This window comes from Coregonus clupeaformis, unplaced genomic scaffold (genome assembly GCF_020615455.1).
Source record: "Coregonus clupeaformis isolate EN_2021a unplaced genomic scaffold, ASM2061545v1 scaf0964, whole genome shotgun sequence".
Taxonomy (NCBI): domain Eukaryota; kingdom Metazoa; phylum Chordata; class Actinopteri; order Salmoniformes; family Salmonidae; genus Coregonus; species Coregonus clupeaformis.
The window spans coordinates 35,830-54,536 of NW_025534418.1; the positions used below are offsets into that span (position 1 = coordinate 35,830).

Here is an 18,707-nt window from a genome sequence, read left to right on the forward strand (position 1 = left end):
TCTCTCACTCATTCATGTAATTTATTTGACACACAGATGAGTTGGCCTGATTTCGACCTTGTCAGGACTGTCAGTGTTTTTCTTTGCCTACAGTGTTAGGTTCTGTCTGACCATAGTGTGACTCACCGGTGCTGTTGAAATCTTCAGGGCTAGAAATGGCCCAGAGGGCACCAGGGCACTGGCACCTCTCTCAATTGGCTCCTCTGGCCGATGTGTGGAGAGTTTTGACTGCATTATGGGTAAAAAAATAACCCTGTTGATGGTGTCCATGTCACCTGATTCACACTGGGTGGCCCTGTTCCTTTAACACATCTAAACCTCACAAGGGGTGTAACGCCATCATGATGGATGCTTGCTGGAAGTGGAAGCGTGGACAAGTGCACAGGAACTATGGTCTTGAATGTGACATGTCAAATCTGCACCAAGTTTGACAATAAGTGTTTACGTTTAGTGAATGTATGCTAGTGAATGAAGGTAGGTAGTTGGCAATGGACCTCAGAAACCAACAGAAGCAGCCTTACCTCTCACACCCTGTTTGGCAATGGACGTGGCTTGACCAAACATTTAACCTCCCAGCGATGCAGCCACAGGGGGAATGGGACATTCCAGCTATTCCAACCCTCCTCACACCTCCCGCTGCGCCAAACACATTAAGCACATTGCTGTATCCTCTTTGGCCTTAGTCAGGCTTTGTTATGTAAATACCTTGCAGCTTTTGTTCATTCCCACTGGCATTTGAGTGTCACAGCGTCAACTGTTTTTTGACCTCATAGTGATCATGTTCTGTGGGTAGGGCAGCATGAGGCATACGAGTGCTGCTACACCTGTGTACTCATCTCAGAGTTAACCCCTGTCCACTGTCTGTTTCCCATTTTAAACAATGGTGGGGTTTTATAAGGCCCCACTAGCAAACAGGCCACACCAGGGAGAGTGGTATACTTAACTTGCATTATAACCAGTTTACAGCTGGGAATATGAGTATGATTGGGCACCCTAGAAACCTGGGATAGACTTGCATTTGAATAAGTGAGAAAAAAAGGGGTGCCCACTGCCCGATGACAAAGCTTTGCATTTATTTTTCAGACATAAAACAAATACTCATTGCCACTAATACTCAATAACCTTTTTCTACAAAGGATGCCAGAGTGAATCAAACAATGCAGTCCTCTGCTACTCCTGAAATTATTACATGAAATAAATAAAGGTACAATAAACCAATGTGGATGAATGTAATGTCTGATGACTTATGTAAGATGATTTCACAACAGGGAATGGGGATGATTGACGTGCACATAACGGGGTGGAAGTGGGACACAGGGAAATGAAAGCTAATGGATTATCTCTGGTCTCTTCACATTGAGCTGTAGTCTGGCCAGGGTGCCAGTAGAGGTCTGTGTAGGATGAGATGGGACATCCACCCTATCTTCAACCGGCTTCTTTACATCTAATCGGCCTTGTTCATCTGCTTCTCTCTCTCCTCTTTGGTGATTTGAGCTGCAAGGCAATTAGTCTAAGTCGTTAATCATATTTCCAATTTAAAATGAAACATGCTATATCTATGGTTGGTGATCAATGTAGGACTGATAATAATTTCACTATTTTAGAATTTATTAAATTTAATTCTTGTCTTTTTACATGTTATTTCTATATAAATTCTATAACTAATATCCATGCCATTTGATGAATACTTACCACTGAGGAAATGATTATGTAACTTCAATAACATTGGGATTAGAATAACATCTGCAGTTCAATTTGTTAATATCAAGATTGATTTTTTTTAAAATCTAGAGTGTATAGATGAGGTAAAATGTGTCATCCTTTCACATTATCCAATATTTTGTAACATATTTTACCTTCTCGTACCGTTAAATTAAGTGAGATGGACCATACACATGATTACATACAGTAATGTATAGTACATTTACATTTTAGTCATTTAGCAGACTCTTATCCAGAGCAACTTACAGGAGCAATTAGGGTTAATTATTTTGGCACACCTTTAATTATTCTCTAATTAACACAAATTAAACAATTCTATAATAATGGGATTGACCTCAGTTATTACTGAGTGTGGGGGCTTACCTTGGGGGAAAGTGCCAGGTGCTGGGAATAAAAAGGGTAGAAGCGTGACAGGACACAGCATGGTGGGGTTACAGACAGAAGGAGAGACACGTCAGGAGATGGATCATGTAAAGGTGGCAGGATCCATTTAGAACCTTTAGATGTATTCCAGTGTACATTCCAAAGGTCCGTCAGGGAGTTAATATACAGTTGAAGTCGGAAGTTTACATACACTTAGGTTGGAGTCATTAAAACTCATTTTTCAACCACTCCACAAATTTCTTGTTAACAAACTATAGTTTTGGCAAGTCGGTTAGGACATCTACTTTGTGCATGACACAAGTAATTTTTCCAACAATTGTTTACAGACAGATTATTTCACTTATAATTCACTGTATCACAATTCCAGTGGGTCAGAAGTTTACATACACTAAGTTGACTGTGCCTTTACACAGCTTGGAAAATTCCAGAAAATGATGTCATGGCTTTAGAAGCTTCTGAAAGGCTAATTGACATCATTGAGTCAATTGGAGGTATACCTGTGGATGTATTTCAAGGCCTACCTTCAAACCCAGTGCCTCTTTGCTTGACATCATCGGAAAATCAAACGAAACCAGCCAAGACCTCAGAATAAAATGGTAGACCTCCACAAGTCTGGTTCATCCTTGGGAGCAATTTCCAAACGCCTGAAGGTACCACGTTCATCTTACAAACAATAGTACGCAAGTATAAACACCATGGGACCACGCAGCCGTCATACCGCTCAGGAAGGAGACGCGTTCTGTCTCCTAGAGATTAACGTACTTTGGTGCGAAAAGTGCAAATCAATCCCAGAACAACAGCAAAGGACCTTGTGAAGATGCTTGAGGAAACGGGTACAAAACTATCTATATCCACAGTAAACGAGTCCTATATCAACATTACCTGAAAGGCCACTTAGCAATGAAGAAGCCACTGCTCCAAAACCGCCATAAAAAAGCCAGACTACGGTTTGCAACTGCACATGGGGACAAAGATCATACTTTTTGGAGAAATGTCCTCTGGTCTGATGAAACAAAAATAGAACTGTTTGGCCATAATGACCATCGTTATGTTTGGAGGAAAAAGGGGGTGGCTTGCAAGCTGAAGAACACCATCCCAACCGTGAAGCACGGGGGTGGCAGCATCATGCTGTGGGGGTGCTTTGCTGCAGGAGAGACTGGTGAACTTCACAAAATAGATTGTATCATGAGGAAGGAAAATTATGTGGATATATTGAAGCAACATCTCAAGACATCAGTCAGGAAGTTAAAGCTTGGTCGCAAATGGGTCTTCCAAATGGACAATGACCCCAAGCATACTTCCAAAGTTGTGGCAAAATGGCTTAAGGACAACAAAGTCAAGGTATTGGAGTGGCCATCACAAAGCCCTGACCTCAATCCTATAGAACATTTGTGGGCAGAACTGAAAAAGCGTGTGCAAGCAAGGAGGCCTACAAACCTGACTGTTACACCAGCTCTGTCAGGAGGAATGGGCCAAAATTCACCCAACTTATTGTGGGAAGCTTGTGGAAGGCTACCCGAAACGTTTGACCCAAGTTAAACAATTGAAAGGCAATGCTACCAAATACTAATTGAGTGTATGTCAACTTCTGACCCACTGGGAATGTGATGAAAGAAATAAAAGCTGAAATAAATCATTCTCTCTACTATTATTCTGACATTTCACATTCTTCAAAATAAAGTGGTGATCCTAACTGACCTAAGACAGGGAATTTTTACTAGGATTAAATGTCAGGAATTGTGAAAAACTGAGTTTAAATGTATTTGGCTAAGGTGTATGTAAACTTCCGACTTCAACTGTACCCTTATGAAGACACAATGATATGTCTGTATATGTTAACATGAAATCTGAAATAGGAAGAATAGATTTACTGTATTTGCCTGCTAGAATATACTATCATTCCCATGATACATGTTCTAGATTTGCACATACCATTTGACACGTAGAAGTATAATTCTTCCATCTCAGATTTGATGTCCAAATGTATTATTTCATAAGGAAACCCCAAAACATGTTTCAAATATGAGTTGGGGAGCATTCATATATGATGACATTTTCAGACATTCATATATGACTTCATATTTGATGGACACGTGTGTACTAAGGGTACCTGTTCCAGACAGGAAATAGAGTGAAGTACACCGGAAGTTGGAAACCTTGACAATTACATCCCTATTTACGGTGGTCATAACTGTAACAATCACCATGTACACTCAGTGGCCAGTTTATTAGGTACACCCATCTTGTACCGGGTCGGACCCCCCTTTGCCTGAATTCTTTGGGATATGGAAACATTGCTGAATTGGTATCAAGGGCCCTAACGTGTGCCAGGAAAACGTTCCCCACACCAGTACACCACCACCACCAGCCAGTTAGCTTGCACAATTATTGCCATTCTCCTTTCGACCTCTCATCAATGAGCTGTTTTCACCCACAGGACTGCCGCTGACTGGATGTTTCTTGTTTGTCGCACTATTCTTGGTAAACCCTAGACACTGTCGTGTGTGAAAAGCCCAGGAGGCTGGCCGTTTCTGAGATACTAGAACCGGCGCGCCTGGCACCGACGATCATATCACGCTCAAAGACACTTAGGTCACTCATTTTGCCCATTCTTACATTCAATCAAACAGTAACTGGATGCCTTGATGCCTGTCTACCTGCTTTGTATTGCAAGCCATGGCCTCATGATTCATTGTCTGTAGATGCTAACCATTTTCGTGAACAGGGTGATGTACCTAATAAACCAAGAATGACAATGGATTTGGCAGTTGGTTTGCAGAGCTGTGTAGGCCAGGTGTGTTAAGGAGCTCACCAGCAGAGAAAAAGTGAGTAGTGTTAGGGATACTTACGGCGAATCTCCAGCTTGCACTCCACTACGTCTTCTCCACTGGCATTGACTGCTTTGCACATGTACACTCCCCCGTCAAATGAGCAGGGCTTGCGGATCTCCAGGGTGAGTACGCCCTGCTTACTAAACATACGGTACTTGGCCTCGTTGGAGATGTCCATCTTGTTTTTGTACCATGTCACTTTGGGCTGAGAGAGAGAGGTTACAATGTGAACTAGATTTGCCTATAACAATGCATTATGGCAAAAATAATGAAGTAATAATGTCTATCTGCTATAACTAAGGCTCATAGTTTTTACTGGTCAGGACATGCTTGTCATTCCCCTACAGCACTAGTAGCATACATTATGATAATGTAATGGTCATGCTGATTTCATGGTGATTCTGATGGTGATAACAGTGACTGTATCATTCATGGTTAGTAGCATAGGCTTTATCTATGTCATTCTCACTTGTATAGGGACACCTCACCTTGGGGATGCCTCTGACAGAGCAGCTGAGGGTGGCGTTGTAGCCTGCTATGACTGAGCGGCTCACCAGAGGGTGAGTGAACTTAGGCGCCTCGGAAAAGTCATGCTCCTTGTAGGTTGGAGGCTTGTATTCGAAACCTGATGAACAGATGGACAGGTGCAGTGCTCAACTTATGTTCAGAAGGTTTATCGGTTTTACACAGGTGGCAGTAGTGGATGTTAAAAAACGTTTTATTTCATGTGAATTCCGCTCCTACATACATACACAATGACCATGTTAAATGTATAACTTTTGTTTGTTTATAGATATTATGTCAGGGTGGTATTACTGTAATGAACAGTGCACCAGGTATGGGAGCCCACCTGTTTTCTGGATGTAGGCGCTGTCTGCTGAGAAGCAGGGCTCTAGGCTGAGGCCTACCATGTTCACAGCATAGATACGGAAGATGTATTCATTCCCCATGATGAGGTCAGCCACCACACAGTTAGTTCGCCTATACAGCTCATAGACAGTGTACCATTCCTGAAAATCAACCACATTTTAGTCAAACTCTTCATTTTTAAGTGAGACCATATTTTAGGGCTACCAAAATACTACAGTTCAACTAAACCACAATGTCAGTGAAACGTGTCTCTTGAGAGAATGAGTATGCATGCCACCTTCTATGAATGTATGCCAAACAAAGGGGCCCAACAGTTTTATATTTAGCAATGGGGCATCTCAGATATCCAATTGAGATATTGTTCTTTGTAACATGATAACCTCATATCTCACAGCCTGCCATTGTGAGATGGAAGAAAATTAATTGGGTCTAATAATGACTCGCGTGAAACCTGAACAGGGAGCTTTTTATTTAGCAACTAACCTTGCAGCTCAGAAGTACAATGGCTTTGCATCACTACACAGACAAGCCATGTCCAGTATGAGGCCAAGGCTGGGGGCTAAAAACAGGGTGTGCTTGGCTTGCTGTGCTCTGGGTGGCTGCCTGGGGTGGTGGAAGGTGGCAGTTGGAGATCAAACAAACAGGCCCAGAATGCAGCTCTCCTTACCCACAAAGACTCTCTGCCAAGCTGTGGTTGACTGTGTGTCACAAGGGAGGGTAAAATACCCCTCGGTGACCATGTAGCATTCTTCCCCTCACATAGTGTACATACATTAGTCAATTATGGCTGTGTGTCAGAGAGCTTAGCTACAGTGGGGGAAAAAAGTATTTAGTCAGCCACCAATTGTGCAAGTTCTCCCACTTAAAAAGATGAGAGAGGCCTGTAATTTTCATCATAGGTATATGTCAACTATGACAGACAAAATGAGAAAAAAAATCCAGAAAATCACATTGTAGGATTTTTAATGAATTTATTTGCAAATTATGGTGGAAAATAAGTATTTGGTCAATAACAAAAGTTTCTCAATACTTTGTTATATACCCTTTGTTGGCAATGACACAGGTCAAACGTTTTCTGTAAGTCTTCACAAGGTTTTCACACACTGTTGCTGGTATTTTGGCCCATTCCTCCATGCAGATCTCCTCTAGAGCAGTGATGTTTTGGGGCTGTCGCTGGGCAACACGGACTTTCAACTCCCTCCAAAGATTTTCTATGGGGTTGAGATCTGGAGACTGGCTAGGCCACTCCAGGACCTTGAAATGCTTCTTACGAAGCCACTCCTTCGTTGCCCGGGCGGTGTGTTTGGGATCATTGTCATGCTGAAAGACCCAGCCACGTTTCATCTTCAATGCCCTTGCTGATGGAAGGAGGTTTTCACTCAAAATCTCACGATACATGGCCCCATTCATTCTTTCCTTTACACGGATCAGTCGTCCTGGTCCCTTTGCAGAAAAACAGCCCCAAAGCATGATGTTTCCACCCCATGCTTCACAGTTGGTATGGTGTTCTTTGGATGCAACTCAGCATTCTTTGTCCTCCAAACACGACGAGTTGAGTTTTTACCAAAAAGTTCTATTTTGGTTTCATCTGACCATATGACATTCTCCCAATCCTCTTCTGGATCATCCAAATGCACTCTAGCAAACTTCAGACGGGCCTGGACATGTACCTGCTTAAGCAGGGGGACACGTCTGGCACTGCAGGATTTGAGTCCCTGGCGGCGTAGTGTGTTACTGATGGTAGGCTTTGTTACTTTGGTCCCAGCTCTCTGCAGCTCATTCACTAGGTCCCCCCGTGTGGTTCTGGGATTTTTGCTCACCATTCTTGTGATCATTTTGACCCCACGGGGTGAGATCTTGCGTGGAGCCCCAGATCGAGGGAGATTATCAGTGGTCTTGTATGTCTTCCATTTCCTAATAATTGCTCCCACAGTTGATTTCTTCAAACCAAGCTGCTTACCTATTGCAGATTCAGTCTTCCCAGCCTGGTGCAGGTCTACAATTTTGTTTCTGGTGTCCTTTGACAGCTCTTTGGTCTTGGCCATAGTGGAGTTTGGAGTGTGACTGTTTGAGGTTGTGGACAGGTGTCTTTTATACTGATAACAAGTTCAAACAGGTGCCATTAATACAGGTAACGAGTGGAGGACAGAGGAGCCTCTGAAAGAAGAAGTTACAGGTCTGTGAGAGCCAGAAATCTTGCTTGTTTGTAGGTCACCAAATACTTATTTTCCACCATAATTTGCAAATAAATTCATTAAAAATCCTACAATGTGATTTTCTGGAGAAAAAAAGTATCTATTTGTCAGTCATAGTTGACGTGTACCTATGATGAAAATTACAGGCCTCTCTCATCTTTTTAAGTGGGAGAACTTGCACAATTGGTGGCTGACTAAATACTTTTTTTCCCCACTGTACCTTGCCTTCGCAATGGTATGGTTATTAAACCCAACGTTCTAACATTCAGAGCTTGGCATAGTTCACTCTGAGCCCAGCCAGATAACTAACTGATATTATCAGGCATCTCTCCCTCTCTCACACACATACTGGGATGTGAAAATAAATATTAGCCTAATCATAATTTAGAATATAGATCATGCTTTCCTGAACCTGCCATGGGTGGGGCAGTGTATGATCTTCGTATAACCTTACTCATTCAATATTGTCTGACCAATATTGATTGCTAATTTTGTGTTGTATATCAACCTCTTGCAAAAATTGATGAAGAGAACATTTTCATGTTAAGACACTGCCCAGCACATTGACTCTCACCATGGTCTTCTTGTCAGCCTTCTGAACCATATAGCCGGTTATTTCACAGTTTCCATTGTCCTTGGGTGGCTTCCACTCCAGAGCCACGTTGAAGCCCCAAACATCCATGATCTTCAGTTTCTCTGGAGACCCTGGCAAATCTAAAGATAATAAATAATATTTATTGAGTCAACATACTGTACCATAACTTTGCCTTAAACTCCAATTCAATTCATCACAGATAAGGTAAACCACACGGCGGGTACACTTAGAATATTGTTTACGCTGTATTTTAGGGGAAGGTGTGGTTTTGTTTCAATATCCAATGATAATGACGGCAAAGGGACGAGCTTGCGGGATGTGTCAGTTTCAATGTAGTTATTACCTCAGATACAGCATAAACCCATTCTGAGTAAACCGATAGTGCCACCACAGGATCAATCATTACATTTACATTTACATTTAAGTCATTTAGCAGACGCTCTTATCCAGAGCGACTTACAAATTGGTGCATTCATCTTACTATTTCAATGAAAGACAATATGGTACAAGAAATTACAAAAATTATAAAATTTGAATAACATTACATCCTTTTTACATTACTTTCTCTTCTTATAGGGCCTTGATAAGCTGGCTTCAGTTATCAACTTATCCAATAACTGAATCCAAAATACTCTATCTGGTATGTGGACATTGCAAAGTCTCTGTTTGTGTGAATGATATTGTTCACTATGATATGAAAGTGACTCATCAATCAATCATAAAACATTTCCATTCTATTCAAAACCATTAGAGTTGTAAGGAGTCCTCACCGACTATTTGAATTGAGATGCTGGCTGTGTCCTCAACATTCTCAATCTGCAGCTTGATTTCGTACTTCCCAGAGTCCTTCCTCTCTGACTTGCGGATGAAGAGGATTGTGTCGGTGTCGCTGTTCCGGACGCTGACCTGCTTTGGGTTCAGAGGCTCCCCATCTTTAGTCCAGGTGATCACAGGCCTTGGCTTACCCTAAAATAAAAAATAATTGAGATTGGAAATTAACATAAACATTCTCTTTTTTTTTAAGGCCAAACCAGACTCTGGAGGACTACAGGACAAGTATTTGTGAAAAATTGGTTTACCTCAGTAGCCTAAATTTACTACATAATCATTATATTTCCAGGGGTGATGATGATTTCCATACATCTCTAAACTAATAAATTTGAAATGTGAAATTGTTCAGATATTTTAATGGCAGATTTTAACCTAGATAAGTGTGCCTAATGGATACAGTAGATGGTGGTACATTTGGCGGTGGCCCAGACTCCTTGGCTTGTGGTTTTCAGCAGTCACTCACTATGAGCTGCTTAAGAGAATCATGTCTGTATCAGTTATCAGTCTGTCAAAATAAGGAAATAAATTTCACAAATTAACTTTTAAGAAGGCACACCTGTTAATTGAAACGCATTCCAGGTGACTACCTCATGAAGCTGGCTGAGAGAATGCCAAGAGTGTGCAAAGGGTGGCTATTTGAAGAATCTCAAATATAAAATATATTTTGATTTATTTAACACTTTTTTGGTTACTACATGATTCCACATGTGTTATTTCATAGTTTTGATGTCTTCACCATTATTCTACAATATAAAAAATAGTAAAAATTAAGAAAAACCCTGGAATGAGTAGGTGTGTCCAAACTTTTGACTGGTAGTGTACTGGACAAATACTAAAAGAGCTAATTTTCCATAACCTGTAGATATGTAGGAATGTGGTCTACATATCTGAACAGATAGTTCAGAGCCTCTGCTCTTTTCTATAACCTGTAGTGAACACAGTATGGTCTATACTTGGCATGTAGGTTTCTCACTTATGGGTGGCACAAATTGGGTTATGGGGGAGGGGAATATGAAAATTAAATACTGTAGTATTTTTATACATAAAAAACTGTTGTGTTTTTGCGGACATTACTGTAGTATTTACTTAAGTATTTTTTTGGTGCGGATAATAATGTAGTATTTACTATAGTATTCTACAGTATACTACAAAATGCTATAGTAAGTACAGATGTAGGATCTTAATTTGAGCCTGTTCGCTACAGCAGGAAAATCAGTAATAAGTGAATTATTATGTGGATTTTAATTAATGGACATTTTTGTAGAAAAATTAAGGCCTTTTCAACCTCAAATACACTACAAGTTTTCAATTTCCTGCATTGCAGAAAAGTTCTCCTGAAAACAGGGTGATCAAATTAAGATCCTACATCTGTACTACACATGACATTGGGAAACAGTGTGTAGTATAGTATTCTACAGTATACTAGAGTTTACTAAAGAATTCTATAGTAAGTAGGCCTACTGTAGTATTCTATAGTAAACTATAGTATTTTGTCATGTGGGTAGCACCATTCCATTACTCAATGTGCACCAAAGAAAAGCAAATAGCAATTTATAGTTCCTGTGTCATTCAACATATTTGTCTTATGGGCAAGGGCACCAGCATATATTCAGTACATTCATCCTATAGAGTGTGAAGGGTGTACTCTACCCCGTACCTGGAAAGGGATCACAAGGTTGATTGTCTCCTCCACTTTCTTGATGAGGGTCTGGCGGAGATTTCTTGGAATCCAGATTTTGGGTTTCTCTGTGACCAAAAATATCATAAGATGTCAATTAATAAAAGTGTTTGGGTACAGTTTTGTGGTGTGCTGTGTGTGCGTGTGTGGGGAAAGTGGTAGGCTTGGCGGTATATCGTGTTTTCAATACTGTCAATCAGGGGTATCAATTTGGGCTAGCTTTAGGACCATGCAGACACCTTGGAGTGGGCGGGAAGGCTGTTTGCCTGGCTGCAGTGAAGAGCCCGACTTTCCTCTCAAAACAGTACAGAGGTGGAAAATGGCTGTAGTTGACTAGGTAACTGCTGTTTGACTTGACATGAAACTAAACTAGAGTTTTCAATCCCGGTGCTGAGCTAGTGCGTAGCAGCTAATTGCTGTAAGACATGTTGCTGAAGAATGTTATTTATGTCCCTTATCAACTGAGGTGAATGAAGCTACAGCAGCCAAGGTGATAATGGATGGAGTCAATTGTTGTCAATTGCTTGTTTTTGCTGTTCTCCGAATAGCATTTTAGAGTTTTTAAATTATGTAGAAATGCAGTAAATAGAATAAATAAAGTCACTTTGCTATAGCCTACCATAGGTTTACCTGAAATGATGCCAATGCCATCAGTACCCTAAAGCTCGGGGGCCTACCTGCCTCACGGGGGCTGCGGGTGTGCGTGCTACCAAATAAATGATCTCCAGCTCAAGGCTCCAGCTGGACGAACTTCCAAACGAGCTTCAACGCCATACAACACTCCTTCCGTAGCCTCCAACTGCTCTTAAACACTAGTAAAACTAAATGCATGCTCTTCAACCGAACGCTGCTTGCATCCGCCCACCCGACTAGAATCACTACTCTCGGCGGGTCTGACCTAGAGTATGTGGACAACTACAAATACCTAGGTGTCTGGTTAGACTGTAAACTCTCCTTCCAGACTCACATTAAGCATCTACAATCAAAAGTTAGATCTAGAATCTGCTTCCTATTTCGCAACAAAGCCTCCTTCACTCATGCTGCCAAACATGCCCTAGTAAAACTGACTATCCTACCGATCCTTGACTTCGGCGATGTCATTTACAAAATAGCCTCCAACACTCTACTCAGCAAATTGGATGTAGTCTATCACAGTGCCATCCGTTTTGTCACCAAAGCCCCATATACTACCCACCATTGTGACCTGTACGCTCTTGTTGGCTGGCCCTCACTACATATTCATCGCCAAACCCACTGGCTCCAGGTCATCTATAAATTACTGCTAGGCAAATCCCTGTTTTATCTTAGTTCACTGGTCACCATAGCAACACCCACCCGTAGTCTGCGCTCCAGCAGGTATATCTCACTGGTCATCCCCAAAGCCAACACCTCCTTTGGCCGCCATTCCTTCCAGTTCTTTGCTGCCAATGACTGGAACGAACTGCAAAAATCTCTGAAGCTGGAGACTCTTATCTCCCTCACTAACTTTAAGCGTCAGTTGTCAGAGCAGTTTACCGATCACTGCACCTTTACACAGCCATTCTGAAATTAGCCCACCCAACTACCTCATCCCCATATTGTTATTTATTTTGCTAATTTGCACCCCAGTATCTCTATTTGCACATAATCTTTTGCACATCTATCATTCCAGTGTTAATACGAAATTGTAACTATTTTGCACTATGGCCTATTTATTGCCTTACCTCCATAACTTACTACATTCGCACACACTGTATATATATTTTCTGTTGTATTTTTGACTTTATGTTTTGTTTACCCCATATGTAACTCTGTGTTGTTGTTTTTATCGCACTGCTTTGCTTTATCTTGGCCAGGTCGCAGTTGTAAATGAGAACTTGTTCTCAACTGGCTTACCTGGTTAAATAAAGGTGAAGAAAATAAATTTTAAAAAAGGCTCCAGCTACGTATTTGGTTTGCTAACTTGCTAGCTAAGTAGCTAGCTCGCAAGATCAAGCTTCTTGGTTACGGCAGAAACAATCAATCCCCTCCTGGATAAAAATCCTGGCTGCCCCAAAGAAAATTGTGCCGCAGCAAACTGATTAGCCTTTTGAGATACTGTAGTTATATAACTTTATGGGCTGGGTTGTCTGTCCTTGCAATTAGTTTATGTTCGCTTGCACTTGTTAGCATTTAGCTAGCGTCCGCGATGAGAATTTTTTGGGGGAAAGAAATAGCGGCCGTTGTGTGCACTGCCGGTAATACCGTATACCCCGCTATGGTACAGGAACGGTATGAAGGTATGAAAATCTGGATACCGCCCAACCCTTGAAGGTGGTTCATGGCTCTGACTTTTCCCTGAGACTGGGAGTACCACAATACCTTTCAACTATCACGTTTAGCTTGATGGCACCATTACTGGTCTAATGAGTTACTGTTCATGTACATTGACCAGCCGCCTGTGAGGTAGTAGTAAGCGTGAGTTGACAACATCAAGTGCTTGTCAGTGCTACTGGGCAATTCCACGGTAACAATGACACAGACTTTCACTTAAAAATGTATGTCAAACAAAAACCAATGATTGGAAAGTTAAACAAACCATACAACTCTATGTACAAGGACTACTTTTAATTTCCACAGAACATTTGACAAAAACACATTTACTTGAAAGTTTGCAAAGTTTGGTAACAGAATGAGGGTTTGTGCCACCATTCTGTTACCAAACTTTGCATCTGCACTTTTCTACAAGTAAATGTGTTTTTGTAACACTTTCAATGGAAAATGTTAAATGTAGTCCTTGTGCATAGAGTTGTATGGTTTGTTTAACTTTGCAATCATTGGTTTTTGTTTGACATACATTTTAAAGTGAAAAATCTGAGTCTCAGTGTCACTCTGTCACTGTGGAATTGCCTTACTGCCAATCAGCACTTAGTGATAGTATCATCCTGTCAGCAAGCGGAAAGGCCGGGGGCTTCAGTGTGCATCTGAGACCTCAAAATACACCTCGCAGCTAATCTGTTAGGTGCTGAGAGCGAAATAGCTTATGACCTTGGCAATGTATGTGTGTTCCCAAACATGATCTGTGAGCCCTGAGATCCATGTAGGGTAGTGGAGGCTAACTTCAAGCCTCATCAGCTAAATATCTCAAACTGTAGAGAAATAGGAGAGAGGCGACAACAGCAGGACACCTCGCTTACTTTCCATTTCAACCTTTGGGTTTTGAACAAACTGATGATGTCTTACTCTTACAGTGCAAGTGTTTTAGGAACTTCCCTGGTAAAAAATAAATGCATGTCTTGTACATGTTTGGACTTTATGCTCGTTGTATGGGAGGGAGGGTAAAATGGAAAAATGTATATTTGTTTTAGGCAATCATGGGGGAATGCTTACGCATGATCTCGTGGATAGTGACGGCCTGTGCTAGGGAGGTAGGTGCACTGGGCCCTGCCATGTTGTAGGCTCTGACACGGAACTGCATCTTCTCCCCGGTTGGCAGGTCCCGGATGATCACAGATGTCCTCTCTGTCAGACCCTCAAAGGCTGGCACCCATTCATCAGCTGTGGGCAGGAGACGGCCAGACAGATGTGTCAAAACGCAACATCAGAAGAAGGCTCAGTGCCCCATCCCTATATGTCATCACAACTAGGGCTGCCTGCATGGATTGAGTTAGAACATTGACGTGCAGCTGGCTAGCACAGCCAGCCCTGAAGGGATTGCTTTAATTACATAGGCATTGTGCTAATGGTCCCTGGCTCAATCCACTCTTGACAACTTAGGCTCTTGGTGTTGTCAGACTAAAACCAAAGCTTTTTAGATAATGGCTCGTCATGGAAAGTGTAATACAGTTGCAAGAAAGAGTATGTCGTTATATGTAAGGGGGTCAAGATAAACAAAAAAACAGGCAATGTTCTCTGAAATGTTGCTGCATTTGGATTTGTTTGGATTTATTTGACAGTTTTCTACAGTGGGGAAAAAAAGTATTTAATCAGCCACCAATTGTGCAAGTTCTCCCACTGTAATTTTCATCATAGGTACAAGTCAACTATGACAGACAAAATGAGAAAAAAAAAATCCAGAAAATCACATTGTAGGATTTTTTATGAATTTATTTGCAAATGATGGTGGAAAACAAGTATTTGGTCAATAACAAAAGTTTCTCAATACTTTGTTATATACCCTTTGTTGGCAATGACACAAGTCAAACGTTTTCTGTAAGTCTTCACAAGGTTTTCACACACTGTTGCTGGTATTTTGGCCCATTCCTCCATGCAGATCTCCTCTAGAGCAATGATGTTTTGGGGCTGTCGCTGGGCAACACGGACTTTCAACTCCCTCCAAAGATTTTCTATGGGGTTGAGATCTGGAGACTGGCTAGGCCACTCCAGGACCTTGAAATGCTTCTTACGAAGCCACTCCTTCGTTGCCCGGGCAGTGTGTTTGGGATCATTGTCATGCTGAAAGACCCAGCCACGTTTCATCTTCAATGCCCTTGCTGATGGAAGGAGGTTTTCACTCAAAATCTCACGATACATGGCCCCATTCATTCTTTCCTTTACACGGATCAGTCGTCCTGGTCCCTTTGCAGAAAAACAGCCCCAAAGCATGATGTTTCCACCCCCATGCTTCACAGTAGGTATGGTGTTCTTTGGATGCAACTCAGCATTCTTTGTCCTCCAAACACGACGAGTTGAGTTTTTACCAAAAAGTTCTATTTTGGTTTCATCTGACCATATGACATTCTCCCAATCCTCTTCTGGATCATCCAAATGCACTCTAGCAAACTTCAGACGGGCCTGGACATGTACTGGCTTAAGCAGGGGGACACGTCTGGCACTGCAGGATGTGAGTCCCTGGCGGCGTAGTGTGTTACTGATGGTAGGCTTTGTTACTTTGGTCCCAGCTCTCTGCAGGTCATTCACTAGGTCCCCCCGTGTGGTTCTGGGATTTTTGCTCACCGTTCTTGTGATCATTTTGACCCCACGGGGTGAGATCTTGCGTGGAGCCCCAGATCGAGGGAGATTATCAGTGGTCTTGTATGTCTTCCATTTCCTAATAATTGCTCCCACAGTTGATTTCTTCAAACCAAGCTGCTTACCTATTGCAGATTCAGTCTTCCCAGCCTGGTGCAGGTCTACAATTTTGTTTCTGGTGTCCTTTGACAGCTCTTTGGTCTTGGCCATAGTGGAGTTTGGAGTGTGACTGTTTGAGGTTGTGGACAGGTGTCTTTTATACTGATAACAAGTTCAAACAGGTGCCATTAATACAGGTAACGAGTGGAGGACAGAGGAGCCTCTTAAAGAAGAAGTTACAGGTCTGTGAGAGCCAGAAATCTTGCTTGTTTGTAGGTGACCAAATACTTATTTTCCACCATAATTTGCAAATAAATTCATTAAAAATCCTACAATGTGATTTTCTGGATTTTTTTTCTCAATTTGTCTGTCATAGTTGACGTGTACCTATGATGAAAATTACAGGCCTCTCTCATCTTTTTAAGTGGGAGAACTTGCACAATTGGTGGCTGACTAAATACTTTTTCCCCCCACTGTATATTGTTAGGTTGGTTTTCAAATATTGTGTTCCTAACTGAAATACTCTCTTCAACAGCTTTCATGTCATCCTCCCCTTATCTACCCAGATATTGTGTGTGTGTGTGTGTGTGTGTGTGTGTCAGGGATCAACATATTGAATGCCAGACCCTCCTGGACCCCAGGACTCACAGCCCTCCTTGCAGTACTCGACCCCATAGCCATCCAGCTCAGACGAGCCCAGATGCTCCGGGGTTCTCCACTTCAGTGAGATGGTGGTGTCACTGATGTCATCCACGCACAGGCCGACGGGCTCACTGGTTGGGGCTTACAGAGAGAGAGGGAGAGAGGGACACAAGAAAGGAAGAGAGAGGGAGATCAGCAACATTAGTCTAGTCTAAATAAGAAATCTATGTCAAGAAAAAATACATAAATAGTTCCATATGTTATGTCACGGATGTCACAGTACGTGACTGTAAAGAAGACATATTGCAAAACAGAGGAGGAAACATATCAGTGTCAGCAGGTGTCAAGCCAGGATATTTTTATTGTGGATTTACTGCTACCTGTCACTGATGCCTCAGCATCAAGGCAGCTTAACTTAGCTGCAGATAAAGTGTAATGTTGCTACAGGTAACAGCCATGTAAACTAGGGTCCTACAATAAATGCACGAGTCCTGAAATACAGTATCTCCAACCTTACCACAACCAATGTGTTAAGCTCCCCTGCAGGCAAGCTGACATGGAGCTAGCACACTGGAGATTTAGAATGGCCCTTGCAGGACACAGCTTTCATCAATACTCAACCTGGTCTTAGAGCATTTCGTATTATTCTGTACGCATATCCGAGCCACTCCATTTAGTATGATATGATATGTTTCATATGGTATGTATTAATTTGTGGATGTCCATTACCCATTTCGTATGACATGTTTACGAATTACAATTCATATTAAATGTTACGAATTTGCGACACGTACAATATGTTACGAATTTGCAAACTTATGATATGTTAGAAATTCTAGCTAGGTGGCTAGGGGGTTAACATCAGCTAGCTGGCTAACGTTAGCCAGGCTAGGGGTTATTGTTAGGGGTTAGGGTTAAGGTAAAGTTTATGAGTTAAGTTAAAGGGTAAAGGTTAGGGGAAGGGTTAGCTAAAAGGGTTAAGGTTGGGGTTAGGGTTAGGGTTAGGGGAAGGGATATCTAACATGCTAAGTAGTTGCAAAATAGCTCAAAAGTAGTAAGTAGTTGAAAAGTTGCTAATTAGCTAAAATGTTGAAGTTGTCCATGATGAGATTCAAACTCGCAACCTTTGGGTTGCTAGACGTTTGCATGATATGCCTACTCATCCACCCTGACCAAACACCCTACTTTCATTTTTCCCTTAAGTAACCATCTGTCTTATTTAACCATCAGTGGAGGCTGTTGAGGGGAGGCTGGCTCATAATAATGGCTGGAACAGAGTACAGTGAGGGAAAAAAGTATTTGATCCCCTGCTGACTTTGTACGTTTGCCCACTGACAAAGACATGATCAGTCTATAATTTTAATGGTAGGTTTATTTGAACAGTGAGAGACAGAATAACAACAAAAAAATCCAGAAAAACACGTGTCAAAAATGTTATAAATTGATTTGCATTTTAATGAGGGAAATAAGTATTCGACCCCTCTGCAAAACATGACTTAGTACTTGGTGGCAAAACCCTTGTTGGCAATCACAGAGGTCAGACGTTTCTTGTAGTTGGCCACCAGATTTGCACACATCTCAGGAGGGATTTTGTCCCACTCCTCTTTGCAGATCTTCTCCAAGTCATTAAGGTTTCGAGGCTGACGTTTGGCAACTCGAACATTCAGCTCCCTCCACAGATTTTCTATGGGATTAAGGTCTGGAGACTGGCTAGGCCACTCCAGGACCTTAATGTGCTTCTTCTTGAGCCACTCCTTTGTTGCCTTGGCCGTGTGTTTTGGGTCATTGTCATGCTGGAATACCCATCCATGACCCATTTTCAATGCCCTGGCTGAGGGAAGTTGTCCTGTCCCCTTAGCAGAAAAACACCACCAAAGCATAATGTTTCCACCTCCATGTTTGACAGTGGGGATGGTGTTCTTGAGGTCATA

General features: G+C 41.9%; 1 protein-coding gene across 7 annotated transcripts in view; it reads right to left on the minus strand.

Annotated features, from left to right (window-relative positions):
- Nucleotides 1-1,056: 1,056 nt before the first annotated feature.
- Nucleotides 1,057-18,707, minus strand: part of LOC123481013 (myosin-binding protein C, cardiac-type-like) — a 43,903-nt gene continuing 26,252 nt past the window's right edge. For 6 of the 7 annotated variants that reach the window (XM_045217206.1, XM_045217208.1, XM_045217205.1 and 3 more), the window contains 10 exons: nt 16,783-16,917; nt 14,455-14,622; nt 11,086-11,174; nt 9,368-9,563; nt 8,577-8,716; nt 5,788-5,947; nt 5,426-5,562; nt 4,956-5,142; nt 2,086-2,106; nt 1,057-1,494 (listed from right to left, as the gene is read on the minus strand). In XM_045217206.1, coding sequence (XP_045073141.1) covers nt 1,445-1,494; nt 2,086-2,106; nt 4,956-5,142; nt 5,426-5,562; nt 5,788-5,947; nt 8,577-8,716; nt 9,368-9,563; nt 11,086-11,174; nt 14,455-14,622; nt 16,783-16,917 — 1,283 coding nt within the window. In that variant the 3' untranslated portion in view covers nt 1,057-1,444. The remainder of the gene's footprint in view (nt 1,495-2,085; nt 2,107-4,955; nt 5,143-5,425; nt 5,563-5,787; nt 5,948-8,576; nt 8,717-9,367; nt 9,564-11,085; nt 11,175-14,454; nt 14,623-16,782; nt 16,918-18,707) is intronic. The other variant, XM_045217207.1, reaches the window with a different exon arrangement.